The sequence below is a fragment of the Acomys minous genome, assembly GCF_964271855.1.
Source record: "Acomys minous genome assembly, chromosome: 1".
Classification (NCBI taxonomy): domain Eukaryota; kingdom Metazoa; phylum Chordata; class Mammalia; order Rodentia; family Muridae; genus Acomys; species Acomys minous.
In genome coordinates, this window is record NC_140483.1 from 176,379,161 (window position 1) to 176,401,510 (window position 22,350).

Genomic DNA, 22,350 nt, shown 5'->3' on the forward strand with positions numbered 1-22,350 from the left:
GGAAATTTTTGCCCTTAAAAAAAATTTATGTATGTATGAGTGCTCTATTTGCATGTATATAAGAGGGCATTAGATCCTATTATAGATTACCATGAGCCACCATGTGGTTGCTGGGAGTTGACTCAGGACCTCTGGACAAGCAGCCAGTGCTCTTTATTGCTGAGCCATCTCCATCCTTTTACCTTTTTCTATGTATCTGAACTATTTTAAATCCTCTTAGCTGGGCATGGTGGCGTACACCTTTAATCCCTCCACTCTGTGGGAGGCAGAGGCAGGTGGATTGCTGTGAGTTTGAGGCCAGCCTGGTCTACAAAGTGAGTCCAGGACAGCCAAGGCTAACACAGAGAAACTCTGTCTCAAAAAACCAAAACAAACAAACAAACAAACAAAGAACCCAAACAAACAACACTTAACTATTGAGTGAGTCTAAATTTGGGGAGCATTTGAGGTCATCTGGTTTGGTAGAAAACTCTGAGCCTAGTACTTTCTCTTGCTATAGCTGAGTCTAATTTAACTTTCAGTTGTCCTCCCCTTTCCTGCGTCAGCCTGCACTGCTTCCTGTTTTCATCTATAGTACAGATGAAACTTTTTTTTTATTTATGCTTATTTTATGTGTATGAGTGCTTTGCTTGTATGTATGGAAGCACCAATGCCTGTCGCCTTTGGGAGACCAGAGACAGTACTAGATAAAGACGGTGCTACATCCCCTGGAACTGAGTGATAGTTGTGGGTAGCATTGTAAGAGCAGTAACCAAACCCTGGTACTCGACAAGAACAGCAAGTGCTCTTAGTGGGTAAGTCCTCTCTCCAGCCCATATATTGAAGAGCTTTTACTTATTTTATTTCCTTAATTACTTAATAAATTATTTATTTTGGTTTTTTGAGACAGGGTTTCTCTGTGTAGCCTTGGCTGTCCTGGACTCACTTTGTAGACCAGGCTGGCCCCGAACTCACAGCGATCTGCCTGCCTCTGCCTCCCAAGTGCTGGGATTAAAGGTGTGCGCCACCACGCCCAGCTAAGAGGATTTTAAAATAGTTCAGATACATAGAAGCTCATTACCCACTGAGCCATCCCCCGCTCCTGCATACTGTTTTTACACTCATTTTGCATTTCTGTGTTGATGCATGAGTGCGTGTGTATGGGGTCAGAGTGACAGCCTGTGAGAGGTGCTTCGTTCCTCCCTTCTACACTGCGTTCCAGGGCTCACACTCACACTCAGGCTGTCAGGCGTGGCCTTAAAAGCCTATTATTTTTTCAAGCCTTGATTTCAGTATTTTCAATTCTGTGTGTATGTGTATGGGTGTGTGCACAGAGTGCAGGTGCTGCGGAGTTGAGGAGGGGGCGTCAGGTCTTCTGGAGCCGGGAGCTGTCCAGTGAGTGTGCTAGGAGCTGAGCTTGGGGCCATTGCTCCAGGGCCACCATGGATTATTATTTGGTTGATGTTTGGCTAATACAGGTTTAGAAGAGGGACAGACATGAAAGTAAATTACTTGTGAAAATTGTGAAGGAAATATTACTTAAATTATATGGATTGGATATAATATTTAGTTAAGAACCATGGAAAGAGTACAGTTTTAAGCCAGGCGTGGTGGTGCACTCCTGTAATCCCAGCACTCGGGAGGCAGAGGCAGGTAGATTTCTGTCAGCTGGCAGGCCAGCCTGCTTTACAGAGTGAGTTCCAGGACAGCACAGAAAAACCTGTCTGGGGAAAAAAAAAAAAAGAGCGGTTTTTTAGAGAATTAACTTTTTCACACGTAGTTGTCACCACAGGTAATCAGGACCCCGAGTCTTGTTGCTGGTTTTGACTAGAGTAGCGGATGAGACAGCGTTGTACTTGAAGCCAGTGCTCAGGCTGGCCTCTCCTCTCCTGGTCAGCCAGTGCTCAGGCTGGCCTCTCCTCTCCTGGTCAGCCAGTGCTCAGGCTGGCCTCTCCTCTCCTGGTCTTCGTGAGCCCTCTTACAAAATTTCCAAATGTGCAGTGGTGATGCTGTTTTCTTGTTTTTTTAAACTTTTTGACATTATTTTTACTGGCCTGCAATTCACTGTGCAGAGCACACTGACCTTGAATTCACAGAGCTCAACCTGCTTCTACTTCCTTGGTACTAGGATAAAAGGCGTTTCTCAGCTCTTTGTATTTTCCTTTTTACTTATTTTTACATCCTTTCTAAACTTACATAATAAACGAAATCCCATTCTGGCCTTTTAAAAAACAGTTACGTATATTTTTAATTAGAATATATTAACTATATGTTATAGCTTATTCATTTATCATCTTTTAAAATATTTTTATTAAGTTTTTGAGAACTTAATGCAGTGTATTTTTATCTTATTCACCCTCCAAGTCCTAGGATCTACTCTTACCTTCCTTCCTACGCAACTTCAAGGCTTCACCTCTCTAGTTGCTGTGAGTCTTGCACCTCTTACGAGTTAATTTGTTTTAAATTGTATTTTATTATAATTGGGTGTGTGTGTATGATGTGGGTTGATGGTGAGCACATGCTTTGTGTATATGTGAAGGCCAGAAAAATTCGGGGGGTTGGTCTTCTCTTCTAGCGTAGGTCCCAGAAATGAAACTCAGATCTGCAGTCTTGTATAACAAGTGCTTTACCTACTGAGCCATGACCTCCCTCCCACCTATTTCACAGTTTATTTGATTTTTTATTTGATTTATTTATGTGACATGCACATGCACTTTCCTTAGATGCCCAAGGAAGCCAGGAGAGAGTTCCCTGGAGCTAGAGGGACAGGTGGTTGTGGACTGCCTTATGTACATACTCAAAACTGACCGTGGGTCCTCTAGAAGAGCTGCAAGTGCTCTTCACCACTGTGCTGTTTCTCCAGGCACCGCCGCCCTAAAAACAAAACAAAACAAAACAAAAAACAAAACAAACAGACAGAAAAAAACAAGAATCCCAGTCCTGTTGTACAGCTCTAACTGACCTGGCACTCAGTGTAGCTACATGGCAAGACTCTGCCTGTCTAGTACGAAAACTTACCACATTAATCAGCAAAGCTGTTCAGTTTGTAGATTCTAGTTCTGAAAGATGCTTGCTCTTGGCAGGAGTCTCTGGTATTGTTTTGTTTTGCTACAGGGTCTCCTGTAAGCCAGGATGGATGATCTAGGCTTCCCTTGAACTACGTTTTCTTTGTTTTTTAAAGACAATGTAGTATTTATTGCGTGCATATTTCTTATGTGGGTGTGTGTGTTGTGTGCACATGGACCATGGCACACCTGTGAGAGTCAGTAGATACTGTGTGCCTGGTTCTCACTTTGTTTAGGCTTTAGGGCTCTGACTCGGGCTAGCAAGCACAGCATGGAGTAAAAGGAAACTGAACAGAACAGTCTCACTATATCTGTAACATAGTTGCTATAGTGCAAGATTCACAGGAAAAACTGATTTTGAACATGAAATACCAAGTCTTTTGTTAGTTAAAAAAATTTGATCCACAAATTTAAATTTTTATGATAATATATGGGAAGTTGAAGAAGCCCTTAGTATATCTAATTTCTGAAACAGGTTTTTTGTTTGGTTGGTTTTGGGTTTTTGTTTCTGTGTATTCTTGGCTGTCCTGGAACTCACTCTGTAGACCAGGCTGGTCTCGAACTCATAGAGATCCACTTGTCTTTGCCTACCTAGTGCTGAGATTAAAAGCGTCCTTCAGCACAATCAGACTTGCTATGAGATTTCAACCTGTATGTGTTATTAAAAATAAATCTTCTAACCATGTGCACTCCTCCCAAAAACCAAATCAGTCTTCTAAAAGGAAAAAAAAAAGGTATTCTAATGTGCATGATTACGGGGTGGGGGAGGTCCAGGTGTGTCTGTGTGTGTGCAATAGTCCGAGAGCAGTTTTTGAGAGTAGATTCTCCTCTACTGAGGGGTCTCTGGCTCTAGCTCCGGTTCTTAGGTTTGCATGGTGAGTATTTGGCACTGAGCTGCCCATACAGCCCTGTTCCTGTTTGAGGCAGTCTCACTTTGTAGCCCAGCCTGGTTTAGAACTTGAGATCTTCTTGCCTCAACTTCTGAAATGCTGATATTACAGATATATACTACTATGTTTGGCTAAAGAATATTAAAGTCTCTGCTACTGTGAAATTGTATTAGCATGCTGAGGACATTGTAATAATGTAATTCTAGTTTGTTGAGTTTGCTTTGAAGTTATATTCAAATTGTTGTATGTCAAGTTGTAAGTTATGTAATCTGAAATAAACATATATAGTAAGAAAGTTTAAGTTAATCGGGAGAGTGATACACAAGTTGGGCAAAAGTGCTGCCCTAATTGTCACCAGACCTCCCCAGAATAAACTGCCTTTTGATGACCAGGGCGAATTGAGTGAAATCGTCATGGACAGATACGGGGCAGACAATTTCTTAGACACTCAGCTACATCAGGATACTCAGTGCCTACCTACATATGACTTGGACTTGCTGTCTTCTTCTTTTCAGCGCTGCTCCTTTCTCCTTACAGTGTGCTTCACCATCAGACGCAGACAGTTCCACACTGCTCGAGAAGGTATAGTCTAAAACAATTTTCATTTTTATTGTTGATTTTTTGTAAGACACAGCCTTGGTAAGTGACCCAGGCGTCTCTTGCACTCTTTGTGTAGCCCCGGCCAATCTTGAACTTAACGGCAATTCTCTTGCCTCAACCTCCCAAGTACTGGGTTTATATAGGTGTCAATTGCCTGGCTTTAAAAACAGTTTCAATTCATTGTCACTAGTGATTTATAATAAAATCTTCTTGGTGATATAACATTTTTTTTCTTCCATTTTTACCATTTCTATTCTCTTGCTAAATGAGAATGTGGAATTATTTAGCTCAGCCAATGAACACATACTTTTGCATAATGTCTTTTGTCAGTATGGTGATAAACCCTTGTGGTCCTGGTGCTTAAGAGGCTGGGGCATAGATGTCTCCTACTGAGGCCAGCCTGGGCTACACAGCAAGCTGTCAAGGCCAGCCTGGGCTACACAGCAAGCTGTCAAGGCCAGCCTGGCTCCTTACTACCCAGTCTCAAAAAAGGAAAGCAGCCCCACCTTTAGCCCATGAATATGGAAAGAAGCGAGCTCCAAAACTAGACGTGATCATTAAGTTGTAGTGTATGTCTCTTCTCAGGATCCAACTGTGAGAACTCCCAAAGAGAAAAGTGTAATGACTTACAAGAAAACACCAGGCTCTGAAGTGGAAGCCTGTCCTCTATCAGCTGCTGCAACGAGTGCGCAGAATAGTGTGTTCAGAGCGTCTCCGCCGGTGACAAAGAGCGATCCGTTCCAGAGGGAGCAAGAGCATCTGGTAGAAGAGGTTAGAAAAAGATTATTAATAAATATACTTATGTATTTGTGATCTGCTAAGTCGTGTTGGGTTCAGAGATGGAATACAGTTAATTCTTGAGAAGTTTGAAGTAAGGGAAGTTACATAATAAAAGTGAAGGCAAAGGGCTGTTTAGTGGTTACGAGCGTGTGCTGCTTCTTACAGAGGACACGAGTTCTGTTCCCAGCACCATGTGGTAGCTCATAACTGCTTATAACTCAAGGTGCAGTGATTTGATGTCTTCTTCTGGCCTCTTGAGCCACTGCACTCATGGACATGCATATAACACATAGTTGAAAATAAAAATAAGGGGCCTAGAGAGATGGCTTGGAGAAGCACTGACTGCCCTTCCAAAGGTCCTGAGTTGAATTCCCAGGAACCACATGGTGGCTCACAACCATCCATAATGAGATCTGGTGCCGTCTTCTGGCCTGCAGGCACACATGTGAGCAGAACATTGTATACATAATACATTAAAATGCATAAATAAATGAATAAATTAATTAGAAAATAAAAATAATCTTTATAAAACTTAAGCTAAAGTAAATCAGCCTTTTACAAAAGCAGATATAGATTTCTTATAAACATATTTAGTTAAGATTGACTCATTATTCACAGTCACTGCGCATTCTATAAATATTCACCATATAATACACAGCTGGCAGCTTATGGATTAGCCATTCATACATTGTTAGGTAAATGTGCTCAGTGATTATAGTCATTTGAATACTCTCTTATTTTTCTTAGCTTTTTAAAAATATTACTCCTAGGGCTGGAGAAATGGCTCAGCGATTAAAGGTTAGGCTCACAACTAAAAAATAAAAACCAAGATTCTAGCCAGGCAGCAGTGGCACGCACCTTTAATCCCAGCGCTTGGGAGGCAAAGACAGGCAGATCTCTGAGAGTTCGAGGCCAGCCTGGTCTACAAAACAAGTCCAGAACAGCCAGAGCTACACAGAGAAACCCTATCTTGAAAAAACAAAAGGCAACAACAAAAAACCACCAAAACCCCAAGATTCTGTGATACCAAACAGTGAAAGTTTTGTTGACTTTGTTGTTTTCTAAATATTTCAAAGGTGACTAAAAATATTGATACCAATTCATTGATTTTTTTCCCATAAATTTTTTTAGTTTTATTTGTTTTTTTTGTATGTGTTTGCTTACTGTGTGTGTGTGTGTGTGTGTGTGTGTGCGCGCGCGCGCAAACGTTGGATCCCCTAGAACTGACATTAGATGGCTGTGACTTACTATGTGGCTACTGGGAGCTGAAACCAGGTCCCTTGCAAGAACAATACATGTTCTTAACTTAGCTTTCTTTCTAGCTCTTGATTTTTAAAAGATTATTATTATTATTATTATTATTATTATTATTATTATTATTATTATTATTTACAGTTGATTGTAAGCCAATGAGTTTAGTACTAGCAGCCAGCCCTGGGTCCTCTGCAGGAGCGCTTAACTCCTGAGCCATCTCTGTAGCTCCCTTTATTATTATTTTTTTTAATGAAAAAGTTATTTTATTAAATCTATTATATTTGTGTGTGTGTGTTAACGTGTGTGTGTGCACATGTGTTTGCATGCCGTAGCTTATATGTGGAGGTAGAGGACAACTTGGAGGAGTGGTTCTCTCTTTCTACCATCGGTCCCTACAGTCAGACTCAGGTCACCACAGCAAGTGCCTTTGCCAGCCTGTTCTGTTTTGTTTGTTTTCACAGTACCGAGTTTTATTAGGGTTTACTTATTTATTTATTTATTTATAAGGTTGTTTTGGGTTTTCACATTGTTTTGCTTTTGTATTAAGTAACTTGATCAGTCACTTGATTTAATACAAATTAAGTAGTTTATACAAATTAAATACTTAGGCCTTTCACTTGTTATCTTGATTGTTTTATAATTTAGCATTATTTGAATTAATGTTTGGCCAAGCAATCACAGCATACTACAATTTATCTCTGAGTGTCTTAAAAATAGCCTTCAGATAATATTAATTTGGATTTTACATTCTCTTTTATCAGCCGGGCGTGGTGGCGCATGCCTTTAATCCCAGCACTCGGGAGGCAGAGGCGGGCGGATCGCTGTGAGTTTGAGGCCAGCCTGGTCTACAAAGTGAGTCCAGGACAGCCAAGGCTAACACAGAGAAACCCTGTCTCAAAAACCAAAAAAAAAAAAAAAAAAAAACATTCTCTTTTATCAGTTCTGACCTTACTAAATTAGCACTGTACAATACCAGAGAATGGGATGAATGCTAGTTATTGTCCTGTTTGTAATGAGACCAACCAATTTCATGGTTTCTAAATGCTTCTAGGGCTCTAATATTCTGTTGATTCTCTATTCACTTGATTGTACACTAAAAAGATGCTAAGTCCTTTTCTCTTTTTCCGAGACAGGGTTTCTCTGTGTAGCCTTGGCTGTCCCAGACTCCCTTTGTAGACCAAGCTGGCCTCGAATTCACAGCTGTGAGTGCTGGGATTAAAGGCTTGTGCCGCCACACCCATCTGATAAGTCCTTTTAAAGTAGAAATTCCCTAGTTATGAAAAACAAGGCACATTTTTAGTTTAATAGAATTTAGATTGCATTTCAAAAGTGGAGGCAGGAAGTCCAGGAATTCAAGGTCATTCTCTGCTAAATAGTGAGTTCTAGGCCATCCTAGGCTATAGGAGACCCTGTCTCAGAAAACAAAACAAAACAAAATAGATATGGGCTTAAGAGATGACTCAGCAGTTAAGAGCGCTTGTTGCTTTTCCAGAATGCTCAGGTTCAGTTTCTAGTGTCCATAGTTTGGCTCACAGCCATCCAATAACCCCAGTTTGAGGGGATCCAATAGGCATGTATATGGTGCACATACATGGATGCATGCAAAACATTCATATACATAAAGTAAATAAATTAGAAATTAGAAAAAAATCAAAAACGTCATAAAAAGAATTTAAATTAACAATAGAATAGGGTGGAATAGAATAAGAGAATCCTAAAGTCTCAGGAAACTGAAAGTAAAATGGATTTATTTTTATTTGTGTATTTGTTGGTTGAGACAGAGGTTCTTTTTGTTGAACTCATGATGGTTTTCCTGTCTGTCTCCACAGTGTTAGGATTACAGGTACACATCACTGTGTCTGGTCAGTGAAGTGAACTTAGTTCATTAATGCTTTTATTCCAAGAAGCAATCTGGGGCTACAGAGATGGCTCTGCAGTTAAGAACACTTGGCTAAGGCTGGGCGTGGTGGTGCACGCTTTTAATCCCAGCACTCGGGAGGCAGAGGCAGGCAGATCTCTGTGAGTTTGAGGCCAGCCTGGTCTACACAGCAAGTCCATGACAGCCAAGGCTACACAGAGAAACCCTGTCTGGAAAAACAAAAAAACAAAAACAAGAACACTTGCTGTTCTTGCAGAGGACCAGGGTTTGGTTCCCAGCACCTACATGGCCACTCACAATCTAGTAACTTGGGAGCCAGTGCTGTCTTCTGACCTCTGGGTACATATATAATGCCGACAAAATACTTACACATATAAAACACTAATTAATTAGAAAAGAAAAGAGGCCCCTGTTTTCTTGGGCCAACTTGATTAGAGCTCTGTGCTCCTTTTTCTATTTCACTGATCTGAAGAGCAGGAGTTTTAGTTTGCATGCTGTTTGCATGCTAGTTGGTTACTAGAGAGTGCAAATTCCATGTTGTACATTTTTTATTCCTTATTACTTATTCACTAATTTAGATCTAATAAGGATATTTCTGACAAAGAAGTATGTTGTCCAGTGTGTTCTGCTTGGCAATAGAGGTATTAAGTGCAATTGGTGCCTGCTTTTCATACCAACAGAGATAGGGGGATCTCTGAGTTTTAGAACACCCTGATACACTGTCTCAAAGCAAAAACAAAGAAATAAATAGAAGCCTTATTGTGCAAATGGACTTAAACAAGCAAAGAGTCTGCTTGTTTAAAACGGTTATTTTGATGATTACAGAGTTGTCAGGTCCGAGGTCAGTATAGTCAGAATGGCCTTAAGGCTCCCTGAGTATAGCTGGGTGGTGACGCACACCTTTCATCCCAGCACTAATGGGGCAGAGGCAGGCAGCTCTCTTGAGTTCGAGGCCAGCCTGGTCTACAGAGCTAGTTCTAGGACAGCCAGGGCTACACAGAGAAACCCTGTTTCAACCTGCACAAAAACAAATCTTTGTCTATCTCCTGTTGCCGCCTTATAGACTCTGTAGCTCTGGCTGCCCTGGAACTCAACTGTGTAGGCCAGGCTGTCCTCGAACTCACAGATCCACCTGTCTCTACCTCTCTAGTGCTGAGACTAAAGATGTGCATCACTGCGCCTGGCTGAGTAGAGCTTGTCACCTGTTCCTTTTTGCAGCAGGATGGCACCTGGACGTCAGGGAGCTTCTTTGTTGCCATCAGCTAGTGCTGGGCTGCTGACTCTGTGTTCATGGTTCCTACTGGGGCTTTTGTCGTTTCTGTCTGGTCTTGGTCATTTTTCTTTTTCTTTCCTGTTGCAGGTTGCCAGGATAGTTCTGTCTGATTCACCACAGCTCTGTGAAGGGAAAGAAGTAAAGTTGGAGGAGCTAATCAACACTCTAATTTCTAATCCCTTCCTACCCAAGAAAGAAATTCCCCGGACCCCAGAAAGCTTGAGTAAGTTGATGCTTTCTGTCTCATTTCCCACCTCTAGACTCATGATCTGACAGTCCTTTGGAAACAATTTAAAACTCTACTTCTTTGTGGTTGGCAGTGGCTCTTCATATAGTGAGTTATGTTGAAGTCTTCAGCATGGTTGCTCACCTTTATACAACAGTCTCTCATCAGTAACCTTTTGTGACTTGTGCACCTACACAGAAGCATAGTCAGTCCCGATGTTACAATCTTGTTTTAGTTGTGTTACTTGGCTGTTTTCTGCAAAACATTTTATTTGGCCACTTGAAAAAAAAATCCTGGGGCCAGTTCCATGTGGTAAAAGGAGAGAATGAATGCCTGGAAGTTGTCCTCTGACTTCCATACATGCACTGTAGCATGTGGATGCTCTCACATGCATGCATACAGTAAATAAACAAATAAATGAGTAAATGTACTAATAAAAAATTTCACCTTTAGGTCAGACTTCCGTGTTTAGAGGGAGTATGAGGATTTTGCTTTCCAGTCAGCAGTCATAAGCAGCTACCACACTTCATGCATAGATCTTTGCCCCATGGCAAAAGTGGTCATAGCATCAAATGCTTCCCCGCAAATACGTATAATTGGTATAGGCAAACCTTTGATACTTCCTTCTTTCTTTAACAATACAGAGCGTTTGTGTTGAATGATTGGATACAGTTTCTTTGCTGCTGATATAATTCATATTGAGCTGAGACAGCATAAGTTGGTGTTCTTCAGATGCCAGCCTGTGAATTAAATAGGTCCTGCAGTGTGTTATATATATTTAATACAGCCTTGCTCATTTGTTGACACATTGTTTATAGCCATTTCCATGCTCCAGTGTCAGATTTGCAGAATTGTGGGATATCAAATGGCCAACAGAGCCTACAATCTAAAATTAGTATCTTTTATTAAAAAAACAAACAAATAATCTGTCCACTTCTGGCATGGATAGACAAGATGTTTTTCCTGCATGTAATCACATACTTGTGTAGGAGTGCATGTGTATTTCAGGAACAGTGATTGCTGTTTTAATTGCATGTCTGTGTTTGGAAATATGTAAATAATGTTTTCCCTCACTTCCATTAGTAACTGAAATTAGGAGTTCATGGAGAAAAGCTGCTGAAGATGAAGATAACAGAAGTTCAGATGGGATTCTAGTGGATGCCAAAGCTGGAGAGGTGTTGTCAGAGTCTTCATCTGCACTGAGTAACCAGAAGGAATTTAGTCTGGCTATTTTTTCCCCAGATTTTGGTAGGTCTTATTTGCCTGAAGAGAAAGCTGTTCCAGATCAGCCCAAAGGTGTGCCTCAGAAACATCTGGTGACAAGTCGGATCACTGAACCCCCAACAGAAGATGAGTCAGACTTGACAAATAAGAAAATGCTTTGTAAGCAAAATTTAGAATGTGCAACCACCAGGCTTTCAGAAACTAGACCAATGGAGCCATTCTCCCTTGCTGTGGGCAGTGGACTAGATGTGACATGTACAAAGGAAGAGGACACTGTTCCAGTATTGGACCACTCACAAGCTTCTTGCAGTGAACCTTCCACACATAGGACTCTGTTCTGGGACTCTTTTCAGAGGCTGAGTGGCATTGGCATATTACACGAAACTCTTCCAGAGGAAGTTGGTCACCTAAGTCTTAATAGCTCTGCTAGTTCAGAGACAGCTTTTCAAGTGGAGCCGAATAGTTATGTGCACAGTGCTGCCTTTTCAGATGATGTGGGGAAAAGACAAGCCACTCCAGAGTCAGAATCCAGTTTACAGGCTATTCTTAGTAGGTATGAGGCTCTAAAGAAATCTTTTAACAAAATAAGGGAAGAATCTCACCTGTCTAATCCCAAGACACTTGAACACCACAAAGTAGAATTGAGCCCTGGAGCCAGAGACATGCCAGCGGATGATACACAGGCTGTTTCGGACACTCAGGATTTGTGTATTGACTACACACAGCCATCTTCCCACATGTCCTTCGATGAAAAAACACAGTGTGTATCACCACTAACTAAAGCTTCTCTTTTGGAGGAAAAATTGAGGACCAGGTTACCATGTAATCTTAGGGAATTTCTGCCTAATTTAAAAGGTAAGAGTTAACCCTTGGTGATCATTTTCTTAACTTCTCTTTTTAACCCCCCCACTAAGATGCAGTAGTATTTTGATACCTACCTCTGGCTAACCACAAACTGTAGTTCAGGCTGGCTTCAGACTTACCATGTAGCCCAGGCTATTTCTTTTTCTCTCTTTTGTTTTTGGTTTGGAATTTTTTGGGTTTTGGGTTTTTGGGGTTTGTTCTTGTTTTTGTTTTTTGAGACAGGGTTTCTCTATGTAGTCTTGGCTGCCCTGACTTGCTCTGTAGAGCAGGCTGCCCTCAAACTCAGATCTGCCTACCTTTGGCTCCTGAGTGCTGGGATTAAAATGCTAGGTAGAAAAATTAAAAAATTTAAAAAAATAAAAATAAATAAAGTGCTAGGTGGTGTGCACTGCCACCAGCTGGCTGCCCAAGCCGTTTGTAATTGTCTCCTGTTCACTTAACTTTTCATGTAGTACAAAGTGAAGGCTGCATGATCATGCTGGGAAATATGATAAATATGGTCTTTTAAACCTTCATTTAGGGCAAGAAGAGTGAGCCCACACTTTTCGGGTACTTTCAGAATCCTTATGATTATATGCATCTATGGAGAGAGATAGACTAAGTCTTTTTTTCCAAATATAGTCACATTTTGAGATACTGGGGTTAGAATTCTAACACAGTGTGTTGGTAGGCATAATTCAACCTGTAACAGTGTAAGTAACTAAAGCCAAGCGTTCACTACATTTTGTTAATCATATGTTTGAAAGTTATATAATAAAGAATTAAAGTTATTGGTTATTTAGGACAGAGTTAGGTCTTACTATACAGATCCTTACATACCACTTTGGTTTCCCGTGATAATTATTTTTTTTCCACGATAATTATTAAACACCTTTTTTTCTCTTTTGTTTTTGTTTTTTTGTTTTGTTTTGTTTTTTAAAAATTCTAGAAGTGCATTGAATTTTTGGAGGAAAGGCATTTCGGTAGAAGTGGTAATTTTATTTATTTATTAGTGTGTCTTGCACAAAGTGGGTCTTCTCAATCAGAAAGTTGCTACTACTTGGAATTTATCCTGCTTTCTTTGTAATACTCATTGTCCTCTTTTAAAATTCAAATTTTTAGAAGAAGAAATCTCAAGTAAGAGCCTTGAAGCAAGAGATGCTGTGGTCTGACAAGATGAAGCCTTTTCCAGTTAATTTACCTGAGACGCACTTACGCTGCAGGCTTGCCGCTCCACCGCAGCTGGTCTACACACACACCGGAAGTGGAATACTCTTTTCCAAGGTCGAAGAAGGTCTGAGTGCACTTTGCCCCTTGTGATATATTTAAGTGTTTAGGCCTTCTTTGGCAAATATGAGGCTGAAGTGTGAAGTATTTAGGAACAGCAAATGTCAAGTTTTGGGAAGCCATTGTGATTCCTTAGAATAATCTTGTAACATAAGTAAATGGCAAATCTCATAGTTATGGTAAAACATCAGTTATTAACCTCAGGGTGAGTGTGTAATAGCCGTTGAATAGCCTCATCATTCACTTTAGAGAAATAAATCATTTTATTGTATTTTTATGGAATATTCTGATACTAACACAAAATGAGTAAAGTGTAGTGCCTTTGGATGTATAGTCAAAACAACACACCTTAAAGTTTGTAAAATTGTAAACAGGCTTAATGAATTCCAAGTATGTTGATCCTGCAGAGTGATGTTGAATAAAATGCATGTGGTAAGTCAAGACAAGATGGGTGAAGTGAGAGAAGGGGGGAAGGTAGAAGATGGCCACACTGTCAGACTCTTCATTATTTAATCTACTTTAGACTGAGAATATAATTCCAGTTTATATTTAACAAGAATGTAAATGAAAAATTCACAAATCTGTTTTACTATTGTCTGTGGGTGGTATGGGGTGGATGTTGTTTTGAGAAAGCAACAAGTTTTTGTTACTTACCGATAGAAAACATTAAATTTCCTAGTGCCTACAGAATATCCCAAAATAACGTGAGAACATTGAACATGGATTTAAGTAACTTGTAACATTTATACACTTTGCCTTATTGTCAGGGTCTCTGGCTAAGAACTGGGCTTGTTTGTATCGTCCAAGGAGTAAGTGGATGTTCCTGAGTAAGCGGGACTGGAAGAGGCGCTGAAAGGTTGTCGTCTCCTTCCATTCGTGTAGAGCCTCAGTTTGTAACTGTCAAAAATCTTGTCCCCAGGTCTTAAGAAGGTGACAGGAGAGTTGGAGGGAAGAATCCTGGAAGTAGATGGCTGAGTGTCAGAAGGTCTATAGCAAAGCTCCTTGCCAGGGGGAAGGAAAGAGGACAAGTTCCAAAGGCGCTGGGTTCCTTCATGAGCACAGCAGAGCAGGGACTGTGCCCTTGTACTGGAAACCATTTTGTTGTCTGCTTTACAGAAAATGTAGTGTCTGCATTCTAAGTAGCATGTTAGGGGAGAGGAAGGACCGTCAAAAGAGCATCTGTCATGCTAGAGCCAATTCTAAGTATTAATATGCATGATTTCACTGAGCAGGCAGGTACTGAAGCTAGGGAGATTAACTGGCTGGAGGGATGCAGGGACCAGCGCATGAGGACCATCTGAGATGCCTGTTTAAAATGCTTACTTAGAGAAGGCCTAGAAACCTCATCTTAGATATGCTTCACTGGTATTTCACAAGTTGAGCAAACACTTGCTGCTAAGAGGTTGGGATTTACATTTAGCCCCTGATAACTTTAAGAAGGGGCACACTATTGGATGTCTATTGCTCTAGAAGCCCTTAGGACAGTCACAAGATCAGGTATCAAGCCGGGCGTAGTGGCGCATGCCTGTAATCCCAGCACTTGGAGGCAGAGGCAGGCAGGTATTTGTGAGTTCAAGGACAGCCAGGGCTACAACAGACATAAACAAACAAAAATCTGAATATTTTGGCTTTATAAGTCACTGAATTTTAGGTCAGCTGAACATTCCTGACGTGATTATTTCCTGTTTCAGCACCGTGAACAACAACAAAAAATCTATCACATCTGCAAAACTGATGATAATTTGCCTTCCCACCTAGTATCCCCTGCAGTTCCTATGACGACTAGGAACTGCTCTGATCGTGTCAGGCTCTTGCCTGAGTGCGCACTGATGCTTCGCGGTAGTTCTAGAACAGGTTCTGAGTTAGTCGGCTCTACTTCCCTCCCTCGCTGCAGTCTGCAGGCTTACTTGTCCTGCTAGCTCATCTCAGGTCTTTCCTTATTTTGACTTGAAAATTTTAATAGCCTTTAGTTATACTAGTTAGAATTATTTTTAAATTTTTATTTATTTTTACATGTGAGAATATTTGCCTGCATGTCTGTGTACCTTTCCAGTTCCTGGTGTCCAAGGATGCCTGAAGATGAAGTGAGATTCCCTGGGATTGAAGTCATAGACTGGTGTTGGCTTCCATCTAGATGCTGGGACTTGAACCTGGGTCACAGGATGAACAGCCAATACTCTTAGCCACTAAGGCTTCTCTCCAGCCAGTTATAGTTCCTTTAAAGCTCCTAACAGGACTTAATCCTTTAATTGAACACCTTTAATCCCAGCACAGAACCAAAGACAGGCAGAGCTCAGTCTAGTCTACAGAGTGAGTTCTAGGACAGACAGGGCTACATAGTGAGACCCTGGTCCTAAAACAAACAACTAAAAACAGAAAGCTCAGAGCAAATCACATTTCCACTTTGAAGTCTTAATCTTCCTTCCCTAGATGCATGGTCTTATGTCTTCCCTGAAATGTTTGTTTAACTGGGTTTTTGTTGTTGATGATGATGATGGTGGTGTGCGCGTGCGTGCATGTTATCTTGCTCTATTCAGGTAAGCCTTAGCTCACAGCAATCTTCCTGCCTTAGCCTCTCTAGTGCTGAAGTACATATGTTTGCCTGGCTTTTACTTAGTATCTTTATTAGACACCCTCCTCCTCCATCCCCAGGTTAGCAGATACTTAAGCATTGGAATTTTGTGTGCCTCCATGACAGAATAAAAGGAATGGTAGTTTTTTCCTTTGGTTGCATAGAGTGTACCCTGTTCTGTTCACAGAGATAAAAAGCTGTGCAAATAGACTTCTGCATTCAGTAAAACTAATTATTGTGGGGGTAGGATCAAACTATAACCTTATACTGTCATCACTCATTAAAATGTCTTAAAACATGTTTACATTTTAATAAAATTGATGTCATTCCTTATAGCTAAGGAAAGTATGGCTTCAAAATGCCTGTTTAGTATATTTTGTTCAGCTTAATCCCTGACCCCCAACTACTCTTTATCCTACGTGGTAATATTTTCATGCTCAACAACATCAAGTAGTTGTCTGTCCTCTAAGCATTTAATTTTTAGGGACTGAGAGTGCATGCTTAGCACTCAGAGGTTACAGTTCTTAAATGGAAAATGTCTGTGGGTCCTAAGGACTGTTTATAAGTGTGTTCTAGAATAAAGTGTGGTTTGTTTGTTTGTTTTTAACTACCTGTCTGGAATTCTCTGTACTTAAAAAAGAATTATGCCTCCAAAATATCATTGAATTATTACATACAAAAGTACAACTTGGTAAAATGACTTAAAAGGTTTGGTGATACACTAAGAGTATTTTGTTTCTGTTTTTTAAATCACTAGAATCTAGATTTACTACAACCTTTTTGTTTTTAATGTTTTAGGCAGGGTTTTGCTATGTAGCCCTGCCTGGCCTGGAACTCCTTTCATACACCAGGCTGGCTTAAGTGAGTAATTGGTCTTTGTTCCTGCCTCCAAGCGCCGAGGTTATAAGGTCCAGTTTACCACCATACATTTAGCAGCTTTCTTGGTTTTCATGGGGAGGCACCTGTTATCACACCTACTGCCAGTGTTTAAAATTTTAAATCATTTGAGGTGATCAGAAGTCTCTGCTCTAAAATAGACTACTTAACACAGCCTATAAGCCATTACTAAAACTGGAATAGGGCAGTTTATTTCAGAATTCTGTTTTTACTATATCATGGCCAATGCAAATTAAGAGCCTCAAAATCCTTCTCCACAAAATAATCTACAAATTTGGTCAGTAATTTTCAGATAAATGCAAAGGGAGTTTGGAATTACACGAACAAAAGAATCTATACATAAAAATCTAGGAGTGTTTGTTTTTCTTACCGTAGCCTCCTGAGCATGGGATTACAGGGAATGAGCCGCTGCCTAGCAAAAGCTAGATTTTGAATTTTTTGTTCTTTAAAACAACTTCCCCTCAATGAAAGTAGAGGGATGATGGTTAGGAAACACAGAGGGTCTGGTCAGAATACCCTAAGTGTCTCACCGTAATAAAGTCATGCTGGTTTCCTCATGTATTCGTGACAGAAGTAACTATTCCCCAGGTTGTGAAGATAAAATATGAGCATGTCAAGTAAGTACTTAATACCTGGCATGTAAAAGGCTTAAATTTAGCCAGATGTCACATGCAGTAATTAGAGGAATGGCTTAGTGGTTAGTAGCCAAAGCTGTCCAGGTGCATATCCTGGATGCTTTGTGTGTGCATGTTTTCAGCAATCTTCTGTAGACGAGGCTGGCCTTGAATTCAGTGGTCCTCCTGCCTTTGCCTCCATGAGTGCTGCACAGCTCTTTTTAGCAATCTTACGTAGTGGTATTCTTACTGTATCCAAACAAGAGAACAGACCCAGGGAAATAAATGTCCTGCCAAACTTCCAAAGGATTAGAAGTGGGATTTGAATCCAGGGGCTCGGCTGTGCTAGACAGGCACACCACCACTGGGCTACACCCCTAGCTTAAGAATTTTCTTGGGTGGGGAGTCTGATGTACCTCTGGGTAGTCTCAAACGTCCTGATGATTTCAAAGCTCCCAATCTTGCTGCCTTCGCTGGGATTACAGGCACACACCACCACCACCTGGTTTTTATGTGCTACTGATGTCCAAACCCAGGATCGTGTGCCCTGCTAGGCAAGCCATCTATCACTTGAGCTACAATATATAAATATATATGGGTATGGGTATTTTGCCTTGTGCTTGCAGAGGCCTGAAGAGGGTGCTGGATCCCCTGGAACTCGAGTTACAGATGGCTGTGAACTGTCATGTGGATGCTGGGACTTGAACCCAGATATTTTGGACAGGCAGGCAGTGTTTTTACCACTGGGTCACTGCGCTAGCCCACTGCTACAGCTGCTACCAAGCACTGCTAGAGTGGTGGAGGCCACAATAGCAAAATGGGAGTTTGCCAGTAAAACAGTATTTTCAAATTACTTCAAACAACATTTTAAATTGCTAATAATAAATGTTTATTCATGATTGAAACCAAGGAGGATTTAGAAATACATTTTAATACCTTGCTGTTAAAATAGTAACATTCCACCTTTGTGATCTGGTAATACAGAAGATAACTGCTTTAACATTCTTATTATAATCAGGTAACCGGAACACACATACACACACACACACACAAACCACCTACTTTAGTGTTACTCCACACCAACTTTTCATAAAGGCCTTCTTGAAGCTCTACAGGATAGCGGAGTTGAGTAAATAGCGTCCAATGCTAAGACTAGGGGAGAGATGGGAGAGTAAGCACACGTTTCAAGGCTCACTTTCAAGCACATGACATCAATATCCAAAACAAAGGATGCAGAAAGAAAAGTAATTCGGCATTTTACTAAAGAGCATCTGGCATTCAACGCATGAGAAGGCTGTGCTTGGGGCCATCTACTCTCTCCAGCTTCTCAAAGTGTTTCCTGGCATTGCGAATGTTGATTAGGGTAGCTGCTGAAGGAATGGATGGGTCTGACATGACCACCATCACATACGTGTTTGACGTGAAGATGTCGATGAAGGCAGCGAAGTTAGAATTCCTCACTTCCATGCTTTGGAAAGAAGCGGCCAATTTACTGCAGCTGAGCTTGAACTGCTTGATGATGTTGCTGATCTTCTCAAAGCGGTGCACGTCGCGCTGCTCTTTGCACTGGTAGTGGGAAATCACCAAGAACGTGGCTCTCTCGAACAGCAGAACTTCATCAGCCTCGATAATCTGGGCAAAATTCCTTAGGTTCATCTCCAGCTGCTGGACGTTGGGGATCAGCTGATAGACGATGCTGGACCAGGCTTTGTAGAGCGTCTCATCCCAGATGGACGTTCGAAAACAAGCACACTCCAGCGGGCGAGACAAACGCCTCAGGTCTTCCTCTCGCTCTTTAAAAATCAGGTCACGTTGATCTTCCTGAACCAGATCCATTTTGTGCACCAGGCAGAAGATTTTGGCATCGGGGGAATTCTGGAGGATGGCTTCCAGACACGACTGGTAATAATGCATGTCTTTTTCCAGTTCGCGGCTCTCTACGTCAAACACGTAGATCAGGACCTCCACGTTACGGAAGATGTTATCCCGCTGGCTGGTGAAGTAATTCTCCATGAAGGTGTCCTGGCCGCCACAGTCCCACAGGTTCAGCACCAGGTTCCCCAGGAATCGGACGTGGGAGTGCTCCACGTCGATGGTAGCACCCAGGCGCCTGGTGTCGCGCGCAATATAATTTGCAAAGATGATCGACCTCATGCTGGTCTTCCCCGACCCGCTCTTTCCCATCAACAGCACCTTTTTCTTCATGGCTGTATTTGGCATCACCTGCCGGCGTCGCCACGGACTGGGCCTAAGGCTCGGCCTTAACGGCGGACCGACCGAGGATGGGGACGGCGGCTCAGAAGGGCTGGGCGCCAGGCACCGCGGAGCAGCGGGAGCTCGGGCGGGAAAGACGGCGGCGAGGCGAGGCCGCAGAGAACAGCGCCCGAGGCGACGGCCACAATCACTCGGAGCTAGAGCGAGACGAGCACTGACGCGATCAGCCCCGGCCGGCCGCCACCCACTTCCCGCCGGTATCTCGCGAGAACTCCGAGTTCCTGCCGCCACCCACTTCCGGTAGTGACATCGCGAGAACGTCGGCTGAGCTTTTATGAGCCGTAGGTCCAGAGAAAAACTGCTTGTTAAATTGCAGCCTGGTATTCGCTCCCGGAGAATTAAAACGAAAGGGAAAGCCACACCGGTGTTTTGTTCTGTTTGGGTTGCACTGGGCATTTGCAGAAAAGTTCGAGTGAGCTAGGAGGGAGAGTGCTGCCCTCTCGTGGCCAAAAGTCGCCACGACCGCTGCCATTGTCACCTGACGCGCTTTAGGTTTGAGAAGCAGGCAGGTAAAGGCAAGGCCTTATTTGTCAGCCGACATGAGGATGACAAATGAAAACCAGCTGAATAATTGCCCAGGGCTAAAAGGCAGTACCTTACGAGGAGACATCCTGAGTCCTGGTTCGTCCTTTTTCCATTTCCAGACAAAGTTACCTTTTCATATCCTATTTTCTCAAGGCTCTCAGACTTGAGAATTTGTAATTAGAATCCAAAACTTGGAGGAGAGGGTAGTATGGAACACCATGTGCCGGGTGTGGTGGCGCACACCTTTAATCCCAGCACTGGAGAGGCAGAGGCAGGTGGATCGCTGTGAGTACAAAGCGAGTCCAGGACAGCCAAGGCTATACAGAGAAACCCTGTCTAAAAAAAAAAAAAAAAAGAACACCCATGCATTAGCTCTGCCCTGAGAGTAACCGTGTGAACAGCTATTTTCAAGTGAGGAAATCAAACATTAAGATTTAAGGAGTTTACTGCACCAACCAAGGACAATACATGCAGTAAACATCGAACCCTCACTCAGATCTAGCCACAGTTGACTGGAGAGCAGGGATTGACTCTGCAACGAACTCTAGTGTCCCTTATTTGTTCACGTCCCCTTGGTGGCATTCAGAGAAGGGATAAGCAGGCCACCAAGATTAGACTTGATAGCCTATGACCATATAGTGGTCCCCCTCGGTGAGCGGGATAGGGTGAAAGTGGGAAGGAGGGAGGAACAACGGGAGGATACAAGGGATGAGATAACAATTGAGATGTAATCTGAATAAATTAGTTAAATAAAAAAAGGATGTAAGGAGTTTGAATGACTTGCAGGGTTTGCTCTTAGGTCTTACATCGCATCGCCTCCCCCAAGTACAGGGCGCTGCTCTTGACCTTCAAGGAGCGAAAATCGGTGTCACCGAACACATTCAGGATGAATCAGGAGGCTTGCCAGAGCACCTCAGATTCCTAAACTAGGACACTACATACCTACTGCAAAGCCTTGTTCTGGTTGTATGTCACATTGTACCAAAGAAGACGTTTCCTCACCCACTCATTCAGAAATTGAATCTTGGGTCTAGAGACCTGGCTCAGCAGTTCAGTGTACTCGGTGCTTTTGCAGAGGCCCAGGGTTCAGGTATGATACTCTCTTTTGGCCTCCGTGGTCTCTCGCACAGATGGGATGCACTTAAACTCAAACTGCTCTTCTGGTTTGTTTTTTTTGTTTGTTTGTTTGTTTGTTTGTTTGTTTGTTTATTTTGAGACAGGGTTTCTCTGTGTAGCTCTGGCTGTCCTGGAACTCTCTTTGTAGACCAGGCTGGTCTCAAAGTCTTAGCAATCCACCTGCCTCTGCCTCGAGAGTGCTGCTATTTAAAGGTGTGTGCCACCATACCCGGCTTCAAACCGCTCTTCTAAAGAACCTGGCTTTGTTGACTCCCAGCACCCACCCCAGCTCCAGTCCCAGGGGATCTGATGCCCTCTTCCAACCTCTGCGGGCACTGCATGCACGTGGTGCACAGAACAGACATACATGCAGGCAAAACATCCACTCACGTAAATAACACATGCAAGAAAATTAAAAAGTAACCATTGCTTCTTTTTTGGGGGGGTGGTTGTTTTTTGTTTGTTTGTTTTTGTTTTTGTTTTTGTTTTCCAGACAGGGTTTCTCTGTGTAGCCTTGGCTGTCCTGGACTAACTTTGTAGACCAGGCTGGCCTCGAACTCACAGCGATCTGCCTGCCTCTGCCTTCCGAGTGCTGGGATTAAAGGTGTGCGCCACCACGCTCCTTTTAAGTGTATGTTGAAATAGATGTCTTCTTTAGGGCTGACTGTAAAAGTAACTTTTATTCTCCTCTTTTAAATGTCGCCTTGGAGGCTAGCTGCGAACCTAAGCCTAGTCCTGGAAGCTTCTAGCCTCTGTACAATCTAATCTAGGCCTAGAATGTTTTCAGACTCAGAATATACACACACTAATGTATGTATATGTATAAATTAACTTACACAAATGCTCTCTTTACATCTTTTGCTTTGGCTAATGGACTCCCCATCCCTTCCGTACCCTGTACCCCTACCGCTGGTTAAAATTTTAACCTCCAGTATTTCTTCCTCCCTATTTTCCTATTACATGTATCCTACTATACCCTCACCCATTAAGAACCCTCACTCCTACATGGCGCTTTTTAGCTTCCTGAGTTCAACAGGTACTCCAAAGTAAAC

At 42.2% G+C, this 22,350-nt stretch overlaps 2 protein-coding genes across 2 annotated transcripts in view; one reads left to right on the forward strand and one right to left on the reverse strand.

Moving 5' to 3' along the window:
- Positions 1 to 16,572, forward strand: part of HAUS6 (HAUS augmin like complex subunit 6) — a 41,477-nt gene extending 24,905 nt beyond the window's left edge. The window contains exons 13-17 of the mRNA XM_084776347.1: positions 4,450 to 4,516; positions 5,120 to 5,305; positions 9,808 to 9,943; positions 11,030 to 12,025; positions 13,136 to 16,572. Of these exons, the coding sequence (XP_084632473.1) occupies positions 4,450 to 4,516; positions 5,120 to 5,305; positions 9,808 to 9,943; positions 11,030 to 12,025; positions 13,136 to 13,185 (1,435 nt within the window). The 3' untranslated portion in view covers positions 13,186 to 16,572. The remainder of the gene's footprint in view (positions 1 to 4,449; positions 4,517 to 5,119; positions 5,306 to 9,807; positions 9,944 to 11,029; positions 12,026 to 13,135) is intronic.
- A 1,676-nt stretch (positions 16,573 to 18,248) lies between these two features.
- Positions 18,249 to 19,866, reverse strand: RRAGA (Ras related GTP binding A). The gene has a single exon (XM_084776359.1). The coding sequence runs from the start codon at positions 19,601 to 19,603 to the stop codon at positions 18,662 to 18,664; it is 942 nt and encodes a 313-aa protein (XP_084632485.1). The 5' UTR covers positions 19,604 to 19,866; the 3' UTR covers positions 18,249 to 18,661.
- Between the last annotated feature and the right edge of the window lie 2,484 nt (positions 19,867 to 22,350).

Bases quoted from the DNA above. Each gene is read 5' to 3' on its own strand.
- RRAGA (XM_084776359.1), bottom strand. From the start codon at position 19,603: ATGCCAAATACAGCCATGAAGAAAAAGGTGCTGTTGATGGGAAAGAGC.